Consider the following 21,116-nt stretch of genomic DNA (forward strand, 5'->3'; position numbering starts at 1 on the left):
TGTTTACTGCTCTACTGTTTATTTATCTGAGTATAAGCAAAATTGTTGATTGTAATTTTTATAATAAAAAATATTTGCTTTGACATTGCTGTCAAGTCATAATCATAACTCAAACTTAACATTGCCAGCCAGATTTGAGAGAAAATTGAAGTATCTACATGCATAGAGCTACTTACCATCGTGCGAATCGTAGAGATAAATTATTTTGCGCCAGCCATAAAATTGTATTGTATCAATAATCGCCTGATGATAATCGGGACGCATACTGATGGCAAAATCAAGAAAACCGGATGAGGGTGTGAGCACCTACACAAGCGGCAAACGAATCGGCAACACATCAAGGCGCACCCACAAGCGGAGTACATGGGTGATGTACCGAGTGCAAAATCGCAAAATCGGAGTATCCAAGTATGCCATACCAGAATTGCAAAATCCAATGGAGCACAGCATAAAGCGAAGCGTCGTTTGATAGGCAAATAGTGAAGAAAAAGAAGATAAAAATTCACAAAATGAAATACGCGAATATTAAGTCGAAAACAATACAAAATACAAAGATATTGTATAACAAAACTCAGAAACTGTATGAATTGATTATGTGAGTCCTCTGTGCATAAGCGCCAGCTAAAGTTTGGCTCAGCGACATCGGATGCCACATAAGCAAACAGGCAGAGCACGCATTGTGCCAGGATTTATGGCGAATGATTTATTGTGATTGAAATAACAGTGACTGCAGGCTGGCTCTAGATAGCACAGCACTTTTAAGTGGTGTAAGTGACAGTGGAGACCGTGGAATTAGTAATGGCAACAACCACTGTTGCCGCCATTGTTTTGATAATAAAACATAAAATTATTATTATGATTTGTTTATTTGGAACAGGAACGCTTTTATAACTTTATTAAATTTTTTATTCATTTTTCCTTTATTTTCGGCCATATTTTCGTTTTTATTATTATAGTATTGCTTCATATCTGGAAAGTTGATTTTAGTTTACAGCCAACGAGGCGTATGATTTACATTTTACGTCACAAATTAAGGAAAATACGCGTCCGAAAACAATCCATGGAGTTGACGACAAAAATATGTTTAATTTAAAATTGTCAACTGCACTTGATATTGTATACTTGATGTTATACTTGATGAATAATAACGATAAAGTTAATTATAGTAAACTACTATTGCTTTCAATTTGACATGTAATGTAATAATTAATTTAATTATATGGATAATAAAAAAGTCAACGGTGAAAAACATAAACAAAATTTATGCTTAAAGATATTATGAAACTTTGTATTTAATCTGATAGTGGAGTGGTTTTAAGTATTGAAACAGAAATTGCGAAAAATAAAATTTTTTATTCTTAATGAATCTTCCTTTTACACACAATTTACTCACAATTCGATCGAAGGACAAACTAGTCATTAATTACCTGATTAAAGGGTTACTTTGATAGAGTAAATCATGTAATTTTAATATATTCATTATAAACTATATTTCATTGAATCAAGTTATTTCAAAAAGAATTAACATTTTTTGTGTTTCGTAGACTAAAATATATTTATTTAAGTTATAAAATCTAAAAGTATATAGATAAGCTAATAAAGCTAACGGATTCATAGCCAATTTATAAAGCTTTTACTTCTTTTTTATATAAAAACTGAAAAAAAAGTATTAGAATCCGTGTTTTGTTTCTCTCTGGTGCTACTATTCTTATCAATAAAGCAATTATACTTCTATTTCTATCAATAATCTTATCAATCTTTCTCTACCATAATATTTTATTAGAAAATTAAATGAAGAAACAAAAAAAAATAATTGTTGCAATTTCGCGACTGTTCGATAAAAAACCTTCCCTATTGAAGACAATCGTTCATAATAATAATTAAGCTTCTTTCGTCAAAAGAGACATTAAGAATCAATGTAATAAAATTTAAATCTAGCTTTTTCTTCCCTTTAATACTAGCACTCGTACCAATCAAATTATCCATCTTACACTACTTCATAATTTTTTAATTATTATTTTAAAATTTATATATAATGCTTCTGTTGCTACTACTTTTATTAATAAAATAATTATTGTCTCTTACTCTATTATTGTTTTAGAAAAATTTTGAAAAAATATTTAAGTCCAAGTTTTACCTTTCTAATACTACTGTATCCAATAAAACAAATAACCTTTCTTTATTCTATAGTAAAATTTTTATACAAAAACTTAAAATAAGGCCTAAATCCATATATTACTTCTCAGTGGTAATACTTTTTCGATCAATAAAAAAGCTAACATTTTTCTACTCTTCAATTTCTATACAGAAATTTAAATAAATGATTAAAATTTATATCTTGCGTCCCTCTAACACTACAATTCCTACCAATAAAACAATTGACATTGCTCTACTTCATAAGAAGAATATTTAAATCCTTGTTTTATTTCTCTCTGGTACTACCGTTTCTATCAATAAATTAATTTATTTTGTTCTACTTTTTAATATTATGTAAAAATTTCAAAAAAATTTCGAAATCCATATTTTCCTTCCTCTGATAGTACTACTTCCACTCAATTATTTTTCTTCTACCTTATAATTTTTATACAAAAATTCAAACAAAAATATTTAAATCCATGTTTAGCCCCTCTCTGTTAACCCAGACTCAATTGTAAAAAATATCTACCAAATATAGTCCAAAATTGATATTTATGTCTAAAGGTTACTCCAACTACTTCTAGCCAGTGAACTCACTCAGGCTGATTCCTGATTTATTTTATCATATACAAATGTATGATTGTGAAATCCTCACACACTGCACCGTAAAAACCTTACTTATGTGCATAATAATAATATTTTAAAGTAAATGTAAATCATACGCCGTGTTAGCCCGGAAAAGTTATGTGCGCTCATAAACTATAAAAAATTTTGTTTTCGACATTTAAATCGCGTATTTGGCTGTGTAAACATAATTCAAGAATATTTTTTTAAAAACTCAGTCATTTTATTGCACATAAATAAATCATACAAATTTGTTTGCTACGGAATGTTATACATTATAAAGCATATATATATATATATATGTATATATATAAATGCCAAAATCATAAAATACCAAAATAAACTATTTACATTCGCAACATCAGGGGGGAAGAAACAAAACAAAAAAATTAAGGAAATAGGATAGAGAAATTATTTTAAATAAAGTTGAACTTACTTTTTCCGGAAACCATGGCGTCACAAATGGCATTTGAAATGTGTTACTGTACGAGTGCAATGTGTCAAAGGAATCCGGAGATACTGCGCCCAACATCGAATAAACGCCACGCGAAAATTGATTGCATACTGAAATCACAATTGCAACGGTAGCAGTCATAAATTGAAAGATGCAAGCACAAAATAAATAAACAGAAAAAAAGAGGTTCCAATGAAATATTGAATATATTGAACTGTTGGTGCACAAAGTCGAATTAAACGAAAAATGTAGTTACAATAAATTTATTTAAAAAAAATTGTGCATAATTAATGAAAGGCAGTTTTGCAAATGGCCACTTTTTCATTTTTATATCTGCATTTAAATTTTATTAATTTATTTTCTCTTTTTTTTTTCTTATTTCGTATTTTTGTTTTTGTATCTGTTTTCGATGACTTACTTAATCGCGACAATTTGAATGCATCCGCTGTGTTGATGACGTCCACGTAGGCTTGCAACTCGAACCGTCTCGATGATACATTGAGATTATGATTCAGCATCGCATATTTAAAGGCGGACTGCACTTCATCTGTGCCTTGTTCGAATATTGCACCTGATATTGTTTCCATTGTTGTTGTGCGGAATTGGTCGGAGTTTAAAAGTTGATTTATGAAAAGATACAAAGAAGAAGAAAGATTTTATTAATATACTCAGATATCCATTTAAAAATGTTATAGTAGATTGCTGGAACAGAATCAAAAATATTCATGACAAATTAAGATTGAGATTTTTTTAAATAATTGCAGATGAAAATGAAAATAAAAATAAAAATAAAAATAAAAAATGGAAACTTCAAGGAAAAATCTTTTAAATGGTGGTTTAAATCATCAATAATAATCTCTTTGATTTATTATGGAAAATCAAATAAAAAGGAATAAGCACGACATGTATTCAGCGCCAAGAAGTTGATGATCACCCAGCCTTAAATTTGTGAACATTAGATACATTCGATACCTAGCCTAGTGGTTAGCAACTTTGGCTCTTGCTACTAAGGTCCAAGTACAATTCCCAATCAGGATAGACTTTAATAATTTATAGTAATAGAAATTACTATGCTATAAATCAAGATTATTATAAGAAGCAAGAGTATTAATAATTTTAAACAGAATGAATTAATTTGAGTATTCTTAAATGTCAAAGGACGATCCGTAGTGGGTAATTTTAGAGTTACCATTTAGATAACGTTAACATTTAGGCAAATCGTAAATGGTAACTCCATTTATTTAAATTTTGTTAATGTTACTTTGAATTTATCTAAGAGAAGGAGAGCGGGTATCTACTAGGGAGATATGTAAAAACGGTTGTCATACTTCTAACCTACCTGTCTTGCAGTATTATTTTGACCGAGATATATGCAATTGCAAATAAAATACAAATTGGTGCAATTCGTCATTTGTTTGAAATTGAACAGCCAGTCAGAGATGGGAGCAATCGAGTCCAAAACGGTTTAATCGACGACTGTGATGAAATATCGTGCCTCACTATTGAACATCAAATATTACAAAGCTTCAATTTGCTAGATTCCAGGGCATAGCAACATTCAACGAAAGAGAGTAGCAGATGATATGGTCAGAAGAGGTTTAGGAATGCATGTAAATAAAGCTAACATATCGGTACAAGCCCCCATGTGTGAACTTTTTAAGAATATAAAAGAATTCATCGTAGCCTTTTCAAATGATTTACTGACCAAATGCGAAGATTTCGTGTTTGATAGAACTGTAAATCTTTCTGTAGTACTAATAGTGCACTTACGGTAGTATAAACAGAGTAATGTGCCCTTGCTTTAATGATGGCGTAATTTGACAAGTGGATTGTATCATAAATAAATTATAAGTAAAATCCATTAATTACTTTCTCCATTCATTTTTAGAACTACGGACTTTAATGTAATACAGGTTTTTTTCACTGATCTGGCAGAGATAATAAACTTGAAATTCTCGCATTTTCTTAGTTTCATCTAAAAGATGATATGGTTAATAACAATAATATACGAAAATAACAGTGATTAATATAACTAGTCTCTCCCAGACAACTTTAAGGATATCACAATCTGCAATAGATTTGTGCGAGCAGAAGTGCTGACATTGCTTCAATGGGATGATTTATAGTGTTAAATTAAATTTTATGCTTGTGGATGGTCATACAAATCAAGATGATCCTAACTACATACTGAGTTTAACCACAGAAATGGATGTTTGTCAAAAATGTAATGAAAATTTGAAAATGCAGTGACAGAGGCAGAATTGAAGGTAGAATTGAAGGCAGACGTGGCCCTGGAAGACGAAAAATATCATGGCTGAAGAATTTAAGTCAAGGGTTTAATAAAAGTACAAGATCACTTTTTCGAGAGGCTGTAAATAAAGTCAAAATAGCAATCATGTTTGCCAACGTTCGAAGCGGACAAGGCACCTAGAAGAAGAAAAAGTGACAGAATATACTGCTCTGAAGGGAAGAAGAGCAAGTCAAAGTTTGTAATGAACGTAAACAAGTCCCAGTGAGCTACAATTAGCTCACCCTTCACATTTATTTTTATAATACATTGAGGATACATCCCTAGATTAGAAGAAATGTGACCACTACGAAAATCCACAAACCTACGATCATTCTAAACTTTGATATTAAAATAATTATAACCTTCCATTACCTTCAACCTAATTATCTTCAAGTAAGATATAAAAAAACTCATTTTAAATCTTATTTCTAATGTGGTAAATGTGGTAACAAAATGTCGATTAATAATCAACTCATTTGTGTCCCCTCAGTACTTTGCTTAGTGAAAATTTTGAAGGATTATTCATTGAATGAGAAACGGTTGTTCTAGCATTTCTCTATTGAAAGATAGTTTTAAATAATTTAAATAATTTTAATTTTTATTTAAAAAATAACCATTTCTTGTGTAACTATATCGCCATTTAAGTCAATCAACCTATCATATGTGTAATTAGTATAACTTCTACATAAATACGTTAGTTGAAAGAAAAAAGGATTTGAAGTAAATATGGAAAAAATGTTTTATTAGGAAAAGGAACTTTTTGGTGTTATTAAAAACAGTGATTCGTATTAAAATATAAGTATCACATAAACAAAAACTATGTTTAAAAAATTATACATTAGGATCCTAGGTAGTTAAAGTCGAAGGAGGATAAAATGCTCCTCGATTAGCTATGAAAGACTTTTAAATTCCCTCTTCTCTGTCATTTTGGATAGAAGAGATTATTGATGAGTGGAAGTATATTAATGTCGGGTGAATTAAGGAATGGATTACTCACTCTGAAAGGACTCTCAAAATTATGTATAACAACAAGGATATAATATGCAAAAAATAAACACTTTCGGTGAAGTACTTAAATATTTTTCCTAAATTTGACTCTTCTCCTACTTATTAATCCAAATAGAAAATAAAATCGAATCTCTTCAATTCTATTTTAAGAATTTTAAGGGTATCATGATTGAACTGCAGTTTCATTTAAAGACTTACAACTTTTCGAAGTGTATTGTTGCTTGTAAAAAAAGAAGAAAAATTCCAGAGAGAATTAAATATGAAGTTCTGAAAAAGTTTGCTTTTAACTTTAAAGTACTTAAAATGTAATAAAAATCTAAAATAAAAATACCAGCATTTTAGCTTTACTAAATTTGTGTGATTTTATTTCAGTATTTATTTTTTTCTTGCTTCAATTTCAGTTTTATCCCATTTTTGTGCATAGCTTAAAACTTAAAACTGAGCTGGGGTCCGATACTTTTGTGACGCCACCGAGTACCAGTAAAAGTTTATAAAACTTTGTTTTTAGTAATTAAAAATAAAAAACCAGCAACTTGAAAACTTTCTTTTTTCACAGGATTTTTTTGGATTTTTTCGCATGTGCTCTAATGTACAGAAAGTGCTGCGGGCATGTGTTACAGAGTTCTCTACTGCGAACGTTGTTTTCCAAAACAATTACATCATATATACAAACTTGGAAATGTTGTTGTTGTTGTACGGTGCTGTACGGCTCCGACATTAGGTGTAGTCGTAGCGGTTGGTGGCACTGTAATTGCGTTGCCATGGCGGAGCAATAGCGGAGCAACGGTGGAGCAATGGTTATGATAATCCAATTAACTGACTGCACAAAGGCAGTAAATTTTTAAAAATTAACGAGTTAAAAGTATTTCGAAATATTTTATAAATTTTTTAAAATTTTTTCTAATAGCGCAAAATGGTAAAGAAGTAAAAAGAGAATTTTTAAGTGAAATTTATTCACCCGCAATGACTCAAGGACTTTCAATTATTTCATTACTGGTGGCTTCAAAAAGCACTTTGCCCTGATTTTTTATTCTAAATTACGTTTGTGTACTTCAGGGATGAGTAGATCCCTATGTGAATGAATTATTTGAGAAATTAATATTTTCAATAAAATTTTCGAAATTTTAAATATTATGAAAATAAATAATGTTGTGTCATGCAGGAGGAGATTTACCTAAAAATTGACAACCGAAAAACTGTGCCACACAAATTTCACGCTCAACCGAACAAAATCTATTGAGGAGAGAAAAATTTGGTAAAAAATTATAAATGTGCATAAGTAAAGTATCGCATTATATATCGCATTATAAATGCTAATAAACTGAAAACAATTTAAGCGTTTGATACGTTTTAGTTAGCATAAACGCCGGCAATGGGAGATAATACTGCAGTACCGCACTAAGTCCACAAAATTGCCGTCGTGGGCTTTGCCGATGCGCCGCAGCTGCGAGCATAAATTCCGTATTTATTCAAATTTATTTACAAACAAACGCTTTGGTGACTCTGTGCAGCGGGGAGGCATTAAAATTAATTTAAATGGAGCAAATGGAAAAGTATTAAAAAGTTTCCACAGAAAAATCCTAAAAAAGTGCATCAAGTGTGTATTGAAAGAGAGAAATGGATTTTAACAATTACGAACTGATTATCATCAGAAGCCATTAAAATAATAATTTAAATAACAAAACCAGAGCTCGCATTTTTCATATACGAGTATGAATTAGCTTAAAATAATAGCTGGCTTAAAATAATAATAATAATTGTAATTTAAATTGCTTGCATTACCACGTTGACATATCGGCTGATGGGTACGTAGGATGGTAGTACTGACAGCACTACTAATAAAAAATCCATATAACTTTAAATAACTTACAAGTGTCTTCGATTTAAACATTATGTCATTTGAAGGATTAGTCATTCAGTTAGAACTGTCTTAGTTACAGTACTTTTTATATTTTTAGAATGGATTTAAAGCAATGTCATGTCTTGGTTAATTATTGCTTTTTGATGGGACAAAACATTGTGACAGCAAAAAACTCTACTACACTGTAGGTGTAGTAGAGAAGTGTTCAGTTGTTTTTAAAGTCCGCCCTATGAACACCGATGATGCTAAACGCCTTGAAAAGCAAATATAAAGTCAACAAAATCGACAAAGATAGCTTACATCTTAAAGATCTCAAAGGAACGTGTCGACTTCATTTTGCATGAGTATTTATCTATGAGATAGTTCTCTTAGACATAGGATCCGCGTTTGCTGACAGTTGACCAAAGACAACAACGTGTCGATGATTGTGAATCCTATTTAGGGCTGTTAAATCCGGATAAAAAGAACATTTTGCATCGGTGCAGCGGCATCGGATGAAGCCTGAGTCCACCATTTGATGCCAGAGTAGAATTGGAAATCAATTGAGAGAGGGAGCCAAAAACACATCAAACAGCTGACAAAATTATGACATTTGTATTTTGGTATGGGCGTGGAATTTTGTCCATTGATTACCTTGAAAAAAGCGAGATTATCAATAGCAATCCTTAAATGGCCCAAATGATGAACTAAAAAATATATAAATTACTTGAAATAGAAAATAACAATTACTTGGTCCGGATAGCTTTGTTCAAATCGATGATTTAATTGCTTTTTTTGGCTACAATTAATCGTGTGACTGTGCTTAAAAGACATTCAAGTGATTATGATATATTATAAGTAATATTTAGAGAGCTTTTATTAAGTGCTATGCATATAATATGCATAATAATAATAATATTAATAATATTGTAGAAAAGTTTTCCAATCAATTCAAAAGAGATTTTTCCTTACATTGAATATGATTTAATCTACAAACAGAGCTGGTGGATAGATGAAATATTATATAAGCTTTATATTAAGTTATTTCACTTATAAAAATTTAAGATATTGGATTACATTAGACGAGGAGAAATTTTAAGGGATGCATTTTTTCTTAACCAACTTTTCTATTGAAGTCTCAGAACCTTCGTGAGAAGGTTATTTGAATTGCAGCAAAGCTAAAGATTTTTTTTTGGACATGATTTTGTTCATCTGTTATTCTCAAACTATATATTATTATTGCCTATTACATATGTCAGACATAACAAATATTTTAACAAAAACTAAAAAAGAAATACTGACCTGAAATATGTTAATCGGGATTAATATGGTAACAAATTTATCAAAATATTACTAATAAAATAAACAGAAATGAAGATAAATAAAACTGTTTAAATTTCTGACTTAATATTTTGGACTTATGCATAATTAACATATAATTGAAACCATAAACCATATAATAATTAAATAAAAAATACAAATATTACCAGACAAGCTCGATAAGAGAAAAGTAAATAGAGCATTAAGTGGCTGAAACTCATTCAAAATATTAACAATATTTATTTTACTGTTTGGCTTAAAGCATTTAAAATAAAATTTAATTTTTAAATACATTTCAATATAAATTTCGATTAAATCATATAAGAAAAATATGTGTGGATAAGTGTTTCTTAACCTTTTTTGTGCTATTCTTTACCTAAATCAATTTATTATATCTTGCTTCTATCATTGTATCTATCTATCATGTAACGTTTGTAACAGATAGATTTTACTTATAATGAACTTAATTTTGGAGTTAAAAGTTGTACAAGGTACAATGTAGTTACCGGCCGTATGCAAGTCTCAGTGCCTCAAATGTTCCACTAAATACATAAATACCTAGCACATTATAAACTAATGCACCTATTAATAAATTATGGACGTTATATCGTAGCTGCTATTAAACATTGACAAAAATAATCCAAATAAATTAAATGCAATTTTCTTAATATCTGTGAAGTACCATTTAATACAAAAAAATGTTAATACAGATGAAATTTAATTGTATCAATTTTTGTAAAAGTTTATTTACGAAATACCTTTCTATGGAGCCAAAGTCACTGGATGGAAAGCACAAGTGCAGATTTCTTAATGTGCTTGACTAACTTTTTTTCTTTGGTTGAATGTTCATAGTATATTACCCTCAATATTTATTATTATTATAAGGGACAAAGGTGTGGTGCGACATATAATATATATTGTGTGATTCTCACAAAAACTCTTCTAATTTAACCTGGATAAACTAACGCATTATAATCGTCACATATCTTTATATTCCAAACCATTCCCGATTCAGTAACTGCCGAATAAAGGTAGTGGACTCGTTACCTATACCGTTACCGGAATAAACCTCGACAAATTGTTAATAATGTTTCAGGATTTTAGATCTTAGATCTCATTCGATTCAGTAATAGTCGAAAATGTTACTGAACTCATTTCCTAATTTTATTATTATTACTATATTATTTATATAATAATAATTATATACAATTATATTATATTATATTGAATTGTTTATTAAAACTGTTGTATAAATACTGTTCTTTTATATATATTGTTATACAAACTGTATTATACTATATATTATTATATAGAGACAATGGTAAATATAAGAATAAGTTTGCGGATAGTTTCCGAAATTAAACTCGACAAATTATTAGTTAAGGAAGGCCAACGTTCACACTGGACTGTAGTGCCAAAAAAGAACACAATTATTAGTTATTAGTAAATCTTCGTGATTTTACATCTTAGATTTCCGAACGAATGAAGATACTAAAATCGTTGCCTGGCAATCGTGTGGCACAAGCAGCTAAGATGTCTAGATGTTGCACTTTGCATTTTACAAAATCTGGTGTTGTCGGTGTATTTTAGTCCCCATTTTTATGTATAGTTAAACTATATAGTTTTTATACTTTTTTATTTTAAAACGGTCAAATTAAATGTCTAACAATGTAACGTTTATGTACGGCTTTGGTGATTCTTCAGTTATAATCATATAGATTAATTAGGAATACAATAAAGGTCTCATTACAATGACATACTTGTTTCTTCGTAACATATTGAATTCCTTACGACTGAAAGTTTATGGTTGTACATGAGGTTATATGTTTATTTCAAAGAAACAGAAGAAAGACCTTGCCTGGTTCAAATATAAGGGAAAAATTTTTTTACGCAAGATGCAGGAGAGCATATATGGTAAGGCAATGTTAGTTTTCATATGAAAAAAATTTATATACTAAATGTATATATATACCAAAATGTATATAAAATACATATAAACAAAAATTTTAAAAAAAAGTAATTTAATTTGAAGTAAATTATTATGAAGACAATTTGCAATTTAAAAAAATTTTTTAGCAATAATTAAATATAACAAGTACTTTCAAAATCATTTAAAATGGGTATTTGGCAATATTAAAAACAGCTGTATGGTCAACCAAAAATTCAATTAATTAGAAATAAAATTTTGTTTTTGCAATTCACTACTGTTTGGTTATTAATACCATTTTTATGATCTTCAGGCTTGTAATTTTAGACATCGGGAAAGGCATAAACTTAATATGTCCTTGATTAGCACTGCAACCGATTCAATTTAACATTGTGTTTTTCCGTGTTGATTTTTAGCGATACTAGTTGGAACCAGTTGTTATATATCCAGATAATTTAACGCAACATAAGACTAATTTCCAGGTTTAACTAATTAAAATACTCTAAGAGAATTAGCGAAGATGAACGACAGTTATAAATACACATTTGAATTAGGTGGAATATTAAAAAATAAAAAAAAAGTTTCGGAAGGTATAAAATAACTATTATATAGATATCGTGTTTTTTTTTTCTTAAAAACATGATACTGTATTGAAAGTCATTAGTAGAGTAGGAATACTGTCCTCTAAATTTTTTCAAAAAAGTTTGGAAAGATATAAATATTGAGACTATATCAATACACTTTCTAGTGATTTTATGTCAAATACCTTTTACTGCAAATAGTGTTAAAGTTAACTTAATTTCAAATCGCGATTGTAAAAGAGAGATAAGAAATACTGCTATTGTTTGCAGAAAGGAAAGTTACTTTGAACTGGTACAGTAATCGATAGTAAAATAGTAAAATAATATTGAATGTGATATGTCAAGACAGCGTTCTGTTAGTATGGAAGCTGGTGACCGTTGTCAAAAAATCTGTCTTCCATGAATTTTGCTAGTAGGTAACGACTTTTTTGGAAATTCTTTGAAATGGTATAAAAGTACGTAATGTTAACAATAAGTTAATAACTTCCTATATAGCCAGTATCTAAAAGCAGTGAATGCATTAAGGTAATTTTAGTTTTATTGAAGTAGTTTCAACAGAAGTTGTTTAATTTTATAGTGTAGTATAAGGGCTACATTCTGAAATGCCCTTAATTAAATTTTCATAAGAAAACTTTCAAGTTAAATAAAATATTTTGCACTAGAACAGACTTTCCTTCAACATTTAAGCCAAAGTCGAGAAAAGACGCTTCCAAGCGGAGAGCTAACGTCATTTACATGTAGAAGTGTTGATGCAACTTAAAATTGAAGCAACTTTCCTGCTCGCAAATACAAAATAGTGAATAGTGAAGACATTTGCTGTAGCAAATCCCATTAAAGTTGCTACTGCAGTTGCCAGTCAGTTGCTAGTCACTTGCTAGTATTATTGTTGCTGCAGCACATAATCTAAGTATGCGGTTTGGTGCACTTCCGGTGTTTGCACATTTTAATGGCACATATGCAGCGTTAAAGTTCACAAACACACCAATACACACAGACAAATAAGTGTGCTCTAAGCTCTAAAGAAAATGTTGCACTGTAAACCAGCAGAGCCAGAGTTGCCAGCGCTATTGGCGCTGATGCGGTGTAAGCAGTACGGTGTGCGGTGTGCTTTGTGTATGTGCAAAATGCATAACGCGCGAATGTTTTATGTGCCATAAAAATAAAAATAAAGAATTTATAATATATAAAATGTTAAATAATAAAATAAATGAAAAGAAGCGTAAAAACAAACTAAAAAAAATAAAAAATATAACGGAAAGAAAATACATTTGCTACTTTAGGAGTGTGTGCTTTTGGCTTACCTAACGGGATTTTCTCGGTTAATGATGGCTGTGCGACGGTGAGTTTTAACCAAAGAGTTGCCAGCGTTATCCATAAAAATGTAAACAATTTTAATCCAAAAAGCATGTTGAATGCGCTTTTGTTGGCGTTGTAGCCACTTTTTCGCGTTTTGCGGTATGAAATTGTACTAAAATGGATTGTTTTAACCCAACAACTGCACAAAAGAATGTTTGGTGAAAGGCTTTAGAAACTATTGTGTAATATTTGAGTAATATCTGTGTGTGTGTGTGTGTTTATGTATGTATGTATGTGGTTTTGCGTTACTTTATGTTTGTTGGTATGTTTAGGTGTGCTTCTGTGTGTTAATGTTTGCTTTTGTGGTTTGTGTTTGTTTTATTTTTTTCTTTTTTTCTTTTTATTTACTATATATCTTTTGTGTTAAGTTGGCAGCACTTTGTGTACGTGGAGTGCAATGCAATTGAGTTGGCTGCAATTATGGCAGAGAGTTGGCGTATGTTTTTAAGTACACTTTGCACTCTTAGTAAATGAAGACACTTTTTTCTTGTCGCAGCAATTTAATTTATTTTAATTTTTTAAATTTTCTTTTTAATTGAAATGAAATATTAAAATTGTTTTACACACATTCTGACAATGTATTTTATTTTATTTTTATTTATTTATTTTTTTTTTCTTGCTGTGTTAATTTTAAAATTGGCTTTCAATTTTTGTGTACATTTCCACGCATTTTGGGGCCAATTTCACACACTTTTCACTGCTGTTCTATTTTTTGTTTTCTCTTTTATTTTTTCGTTTTGGTCACTTTTAGTGAACACGTCGTTTCTCGTTATTAAAACTACTTTTCCCCTTTTGTGTTTTCAGAGTTTGTGGAGCATGTGTGTTCGCTACTTTTTTGTTTATTTTTTTTTTTGTGTTTGTGTTTTGTTTTTACAATTCACTTAATTTTGTGCATCCTTTTGAAAATGTGCACATTTTGTCCTTTTTAAATTTGTACAATGACAACTCTCGGGGTCGTCGCTTGTTCATTTCGTACAAGGTACGCACGTGCCTTTTGCACTTGTTACAATTATGCAAATAACTTTGCCCATCATCGACGTACGTAATATGCGTGCTTGTGTGTGTTAGTATGTCAATTGTTGTACGCTTGCAACGCATATATAAGTTCGGAGTGGTGTGAGTGGTGTGTGCAGTGGGGCGTGCATTAAAATTTATGCTCAATGCTCAATGCTGAATGGTGAATACTGAAAACGTATGCGAGTAATACTTGTCTATATGTGTAATCTTTTAATAGTGTGTGTGTGTGTGTGTATGTTTAATGCCTGCCTGCCAGCCTGTTTGCCTGCTAGCCTATTTGCCTGCCAGCCTCTCCTTTTGGGTCGTTGACGCTTTGCTCCGCTGCTCTGATTTCGTTTGGTTGCTTTTCTCACTCGTTAATTATTTAAAACTCAGTGGATTTGCTGTTGCTGTTGTTGTTGTTGTTGTTGTCGTCATTGATGTTCCGCTTGTATTGGCTTTTGTTGTTGCCGTTGTAGCCGTTGTAGATGTTGTTACTCTTGTTGCTTCGTTCGCTTGCTATATGATTCAGTGTCAACGTTGTATTTGTTGTTTTGTTATTGTACTTGTTTTTGTATTGCTATTAACTTTTATTGTTGTTGTTGTTTTTATTATTGCTATTGTTGATGTTGTTTTTGTTGTTGGTGTTGTTGCTCGTAAAAACATTGTGTCGGTGAGTTTGCACAGGAACTGTTGTTAACATTATGAAAACGTTTATATATAAATAAATTTTTAATTATAATTTTTTTTGTGTGTGTGCATTTTTTATTGTTGCTTTTGTATTGCCTTACTTTCAGCTGTTGCTGTAGCTGTAGCAATAACTATTGTTTTTGTTATTGTTGTTGTTGGTTTTGTCATATTCGTTTTATTTTAATTGCTGTCATTATTGCTGTTGTAGCTGTTGTAGCTGTTGAAGCCGTTGTTACTCGTTGTTCTTTGTTGTTTGTTGTTTTTATTAATGCACTTTATACTTTCGCAAACACACTAATTTTAATTAATATTATAATTAACACATTAACACATTTAATTGTATTAGTTGTCGCATTAATTTTTATTATAAAAACTTTCCTAAATTATGCATTAAAATTATGATTGTTCAGTTTTGTTGCTGTTATTGTAATTGCTATTTTTTGTGCTCTTGCTGCTGTAGCTGCTGCTTGTTATAATTGTTGTTATTGTTGTTGTTGTTGTTGCGTTTTGATTTTAATTAAATATGCACCAACAAATGCAGTCTTTTCCATTACATGTAATATTAAATGTAATGCATTATTTAAATAAAATAAATTGTTTTTCATACAAAATCTGCAATTTAAGTTGAAAATTATTTTTGTTGTTGAATTAAAAATTTTTGCAAAATTATTCTAAAATGTTGCTTAGCACGAAAGGATAAGGCCTTGGCGTGTTTATTATTGTTTTATTATTTATGATATTTTAATTTTGCTAAATGGATTTATTTCAAATTCAGTTTTCATTGTTCAATTATTTACACTCTGAAAAGCCCGCATTAGTCGAAACACAAAATTTGTGCGTCAATACCAAAACTACCAAAAAAAAAAAGATTAAAAAAAATTTTTTTTATTAAAATTAGTAATAAAATTTTACTAAAATGTATACTTTTTCAACTAGTGAATTATTGCACTTAAGTAAAATTATTACAAATCACATATTTATTTGGTAAATTGTGTTAATATTTGCAATTTATAGAATTACGTTTGTTTGTTTTAATTAAATTTGTATATAAATAAATACAAAATTAATTAATTAATAATTTAATACTTCTAGCACATTCATTCATATTACATATCACACCATCATAAAATTATTTCATTATTTGCATAGGATAACTCTAAATTTTAGTTCTAACACTAATACTCTCAAATACCTAGGCATAACCTTTGATAACAAGCACTCCTGGAAAGCACATTTCAAGTCCAAACGAGCTCAAGCTGCCCGAATATTACACTCCCTTCACCCGCTCATCAGCAGCAAAAAGCTAAACATAAAGAATAGAGTTAGCATATTTAAGCAGATTATTAAACCTGGACTACTTTATGGCAGCGTAATTTGATAAACGTATTCAGTTATTCTTAGTGTGACTTAAAACTGTCCACAGATAAAATAGAGTAAAGGTGCTGATTCACCAACTCATACATCTGAATATCAATAATAATCTAAAACATATATCCTTTACCATAAAAATTATTAGTACTTGTACGTTTCAATTGGATAGTTTTAGAGTACATCGAGATATTTCTACCATAGTGGAATAAGCATCGAGTTTCAAAACTGACTTCCATGTTGATCGTAGACAAGTTAGTACTGGAGGTCCTAAATGGAGCTGATTCCTTAAGACCAATTTACCATTGAATTAAGTAAGCAAAGTCGATGACTTAAACACTACTTAAGTAAATATTGAGATATAAATTGGAAACAATCTTTAAGTTGAATTAATAAGTGCTACCTCAATAAGATATCTTCGTGAGATACTAGTAGTATTAAATCTGTATGAAAAATCGAATTATCAATTTAGTGTTAGGATCTATTTTGAAGTCTGAATGTATCACTTTCGTTCCTAGCTTCAATTAGCAGTTATTATTACTTTATGCAAAATAGTAATTAATCACACTTTAGATCTATTTTTAAAGAAAAAAATGGCAATTGGATTATATGAATGGCGCTGACCCGAACGGCGTGACCCGTTAAATAAACAAGTTCTATTTTCTCTGTACTTTTCCATTCAAACATAAGATTCTTGCAATTGCAGATCAATTTGGATTTTATGGCTGATAACTAAAGAAATTTTAGACCTATTCGATAATAAAAATGTATAATAATGCTAGATCCAGAAGAAAATATTGGACTTCCGGTCATATTAAAATGTGAGAATAATAGATAAGGATGCATGCTGTTCATTATTTTTTCTTCAACATTTGCTTACGTTTAAATTGTGGCAGGTTACTCATTGAATAGAAAAGTAAACTTCTTAGCATTGTTAAAAATAAAGCACTGCTCTTTAAAGATAAAAAACACAAATCCAGAAATTCATGGTAAAGTCTTATCCGAAATGATCGAAATTAACTGTTTGTCGATGGGTTACTGAGTTTAAACATTATCGTACAAGTTCGCATAATGCTAAATGTTCTGTCCGTAGTTCCTTCATAAAACTTTAAAAAAGTTTACTAAATCATTTTTGTGCTTGTAAAGTAAAGTTAAAAAGAACTGACACTTCATAGTAATCAGTAACCCATCAAATAGTAGTCTATGAAGCGAAAGTAGTATTCGAAATTGGAACCACATCTACCAACATCTGCCTACAACAAAAATATGTTAGAGCGCAATAAATAGAATTATTTATATGATTTAAAAAAATGCGATAAAACACGGATTCATTTATCTATTTCAGAGATCAATGTTTTGCTACGTAGAGAGTAATCGGCAAAAGCTATCCAAAATGACCAAAAAAAAGTTCAGTACATAATCTTTAGTTACTGTATTTTAGGCTGCTTAGTGTAATTTAGTCAGTCATTTCTTTGAGAAACTATATTCAATCATTAGTGAATATTAAATGACATTTTTGTACGCAGACCGCAAATAAAGACGAAAAAATGCTCTTTCATTAAGACATTGTATCAGATCACCGCAATAGAAAAATTGTCTGAAACATTGTCCTGCACTGCAGAATTATTTATGAAAAACTTAGATATAGTATTATTACTAATATAATCTGTGAGCTATTCGTATAATCTATAAACTATTAATATAATATAAGGTAAAACCTTTGTCAGAATAAGAAAATCAGCCCAAAAACAGTGATGAGGAGTGATTGATAAACAATCACTGGTTAAAGTTGCGAAAGATATGGAAACTTACATCAGTGTTCTTGTCTGTAGATTGGTTTTATCTAATATCGATGAATCATGTCAATGATTTGAAACAAATTTTTTACTAATTAAGAAGTATCATCTTCAGTCCGATTTGCCTAGTGTCCCTGTAAAGTTCTATAACACGAACTATGTATATGAAACATGTTTCCGAATGATTTTCTAACTATTAATTTTCTATTCACTTTGTATTCATTTTCTACTGAACAAATTAAATGGTTCACCTAAACTGAAGAACCCAACAGAGATCAATGGAGAATGTGTAATCAATGGTTTCTCCATATTGTAAATGAATAATATGGAACCATCTTTGTTAAAACTTGTTTTTCTTTGAGTCGAAGTTGACATGAAACATGTTAGGAAATATGTTGTAATTTAATAAATATATATTATTTATTAAATTTTAATGAATATGTAATTTTTTCTATTAGCATCATGATTGACACTTCCCCAATATATATCAAACTATTAGATATAAGTATGTGGATTCAACCATTATTAGTCTTGACTGTGTTTTTTTTATATATTTTGTACCAATATTCCTACATGAATACTCTATGCTAAATCTTTTTTCAATTGAAAAATAAATCCATTTTAAATGAAATCTCAAAATACCAAAACAAAAAAAAATAATAAAATTTAAAATAAGAACATCCAAGCGATTAGCAAACTAACTTCAGAACTGATAGCACAAACTTTTCCAAAAGAAACAAAAAAACTTTTATTAAGTCTATTTTGGCAAAAAGTTTTAATCTCAAAATGGGAAAAACAAAAGAAAGATTTGAGCAAGAATCATTAGAAAAATTGTCAATACACTTAAGTGGTAACAGCTTACAGTTTTGTAACTTTGGCAAGTGTATTGTATTTGTTAGAAATTTTATAAAAATAATAATAAAAAAAAAATAAAATAATATTTAAATACATACACATCCACTCATACACGCATACATAGATTGCTAAGCAAGCACAATTGCGAAGTTATTTCGATTTTAATTCATTTGTGCTTTAATGACAAGACCCAATAAAACTTTTCGCTACGATTTGTTGTTGTAAGTTGAAAAGTGAATTGAAGCAGAGGAAAGTGAAGTGAAGCGAAGTGGAGTGAAGTGTACCGCTTATTTTTATCAACTTATAACCGCAATTACGGAGTGATCCCACTTAATTAAATTAAAATTAGTAGCAACTTTTAAGTAATTTCACATTAAGCTCGCGTTGTTTGCTGCCACCTCCCGCTGTCTTCCACTGTCTACCGCTGCTGCTGCTGGCTTCTACTCTCTATTGCTCTATTGCTGCTTCTTTCTATGCATTTAAATTGTGTTGAAGTGTGTATGCGTGTGGAAAAAGATTTCTTTTTTTTTGTGGCTTTAACTGCACACATGCAGACTATAAGTTGAAGGAAGCGATAGACATAAATGGACGGATGTACACATAGACAGACTGACACACACACACAGAGAGAGAGAGACATTTATACAAATCTATTGTTTTATGCTTGTTGGCAAATGATTAGGAAATGATTTCTTTTGCTTTTGTTAGCTTTGTTTTGTTGCTGATTCTTACTATATTTTCTCATACACTACTGTTTTTTTTCACTGTTTATTCACTTTTTAACTTTTACTGCCACGTTTTTGTATTATCACTTTTTCTTTATATAATTTGTTTTTGGTTTTTTTTCTACTTTTTCTTTGATATATTTTTTGCCAGTTGAAATGTGTTATGAAAGTGCTCCAAGGACGGAACTTATCATTGCCTTTTCTTTTTCATTAACAGTTCAAATGTGTGTGTTTGTATTTGTGTTTATACTCGTATTTATGTTAGCGTTTGTGTTTGTGTTTGCATTACAAATGGCAATACAAATGGCAATACAAACACGCATACTAACAGCAGCTTAGTTGTTAAAGCAAAAAAAAAAAAATGAATGAGAGAAAAAAGAAGTGGAATGGAATGGGAAACTGTAACTGTAACTGTGTGAAAATTTGTAAAATAAAAAAATGCCACAATAAAAAAGGAAACTTCACTGACCAAACAAGAGAAATTTTTCATGACAGGCGTTAATGTGCCCAACATTGTAAAGTACAAAAATTTACATTTATATTGATATTTTGTTTTTTTTTTGTTTTGTTTGTGAGTTATTTTTTTATTTTAATATAAATTTATAATATATTTAAATATTTCCTAAGAACTTTTTGCTCTTTGTTGCCGCTACTCTACACACTATGCATTGGCGGTGAGGTATGAATGGGTTGATGAAGTGGCACGCACATTAAATTGTATTTAATGTTAAGCCGCAATAATGCCTTGAAAATGCCAATCTTAAGCGTAATTTCCTTTCTTTTTTGTTGTTGCAAAAGTAAAGGAGGAAATAGTAAAAAAATAGAAAATCTGTCTGTTTGTTTCGTTTATACTCTCGTATATGCTTTTATTTATGTTTGCGGTAAGCGCTTTTGCTCTTCTGTTGTTGTCATTTTAAATCAGCAGCAGCAGCAGCAGCATTAGCAGCAGCGGCAAGTAGATTTTATCTTAAAGTAATTGCGGTTATTTGCTTTGGCAATGAGATACATTTCTGTTGTTGTCGGCTTGTTGTTGGGTTGTTGTTGAATTTTTGTTGCTGATTTGTTGTTGTGACATTAATTTATCTTATGCGAGATTTTATTTGAGTTTTGCTAGCTTCTTTCAAGTGTTTTCTGTATTACTTCAGTGCTT

The 21,116-nt window shown here is 30.0% G+C and overlaps 1 protein-coding gene across 1 annotated transcript in view; it reads right to left on the reverse strand.

The window, feature by feature from the left end:
• The window catches only part of LOC119668760 (glutamate receptor 1-like), a gene marked incomplete at its 3' end in the record, with an annotated part of 58,117 nt that extends 44,071 nt beyond the window's left edge, over nucleotides 1-14,046 (reverse strand). The window contains 4 exon segments of the mRNA XM_038078372.1: nucleotides 177-306; nucleotides 3,197-3,324; nucleotides 3,633-3,785; nucleotides 13,482-14,046. Of these exon segments, the coding sequence (XP_037934300.1) occupies nucleotides 177-306; nucleotides 3,197-3,324; nucleotides 3,633-3,785; nucleotides 13,482-13,587 (517 nt within the window).
• Nucleotides 14,047-21,116: the final 7,070 nt, after the last annotated feature.

Source organism: Teleopsis dalmanni, chromosome 1, assembly GCF_002237135.1.
Source record: "Teleopsis dalmanni isolate 2A chromosome 1, ASM223713v2, whole genome shotgun sequence".
In the NCBI taxonomy this organism is placed as follows: Eukaryota; Metazoa; Arthropoda; class Insecta; order Diptera; family Diopsidae; genus Teleopsis; species Teleopsis dalmanni.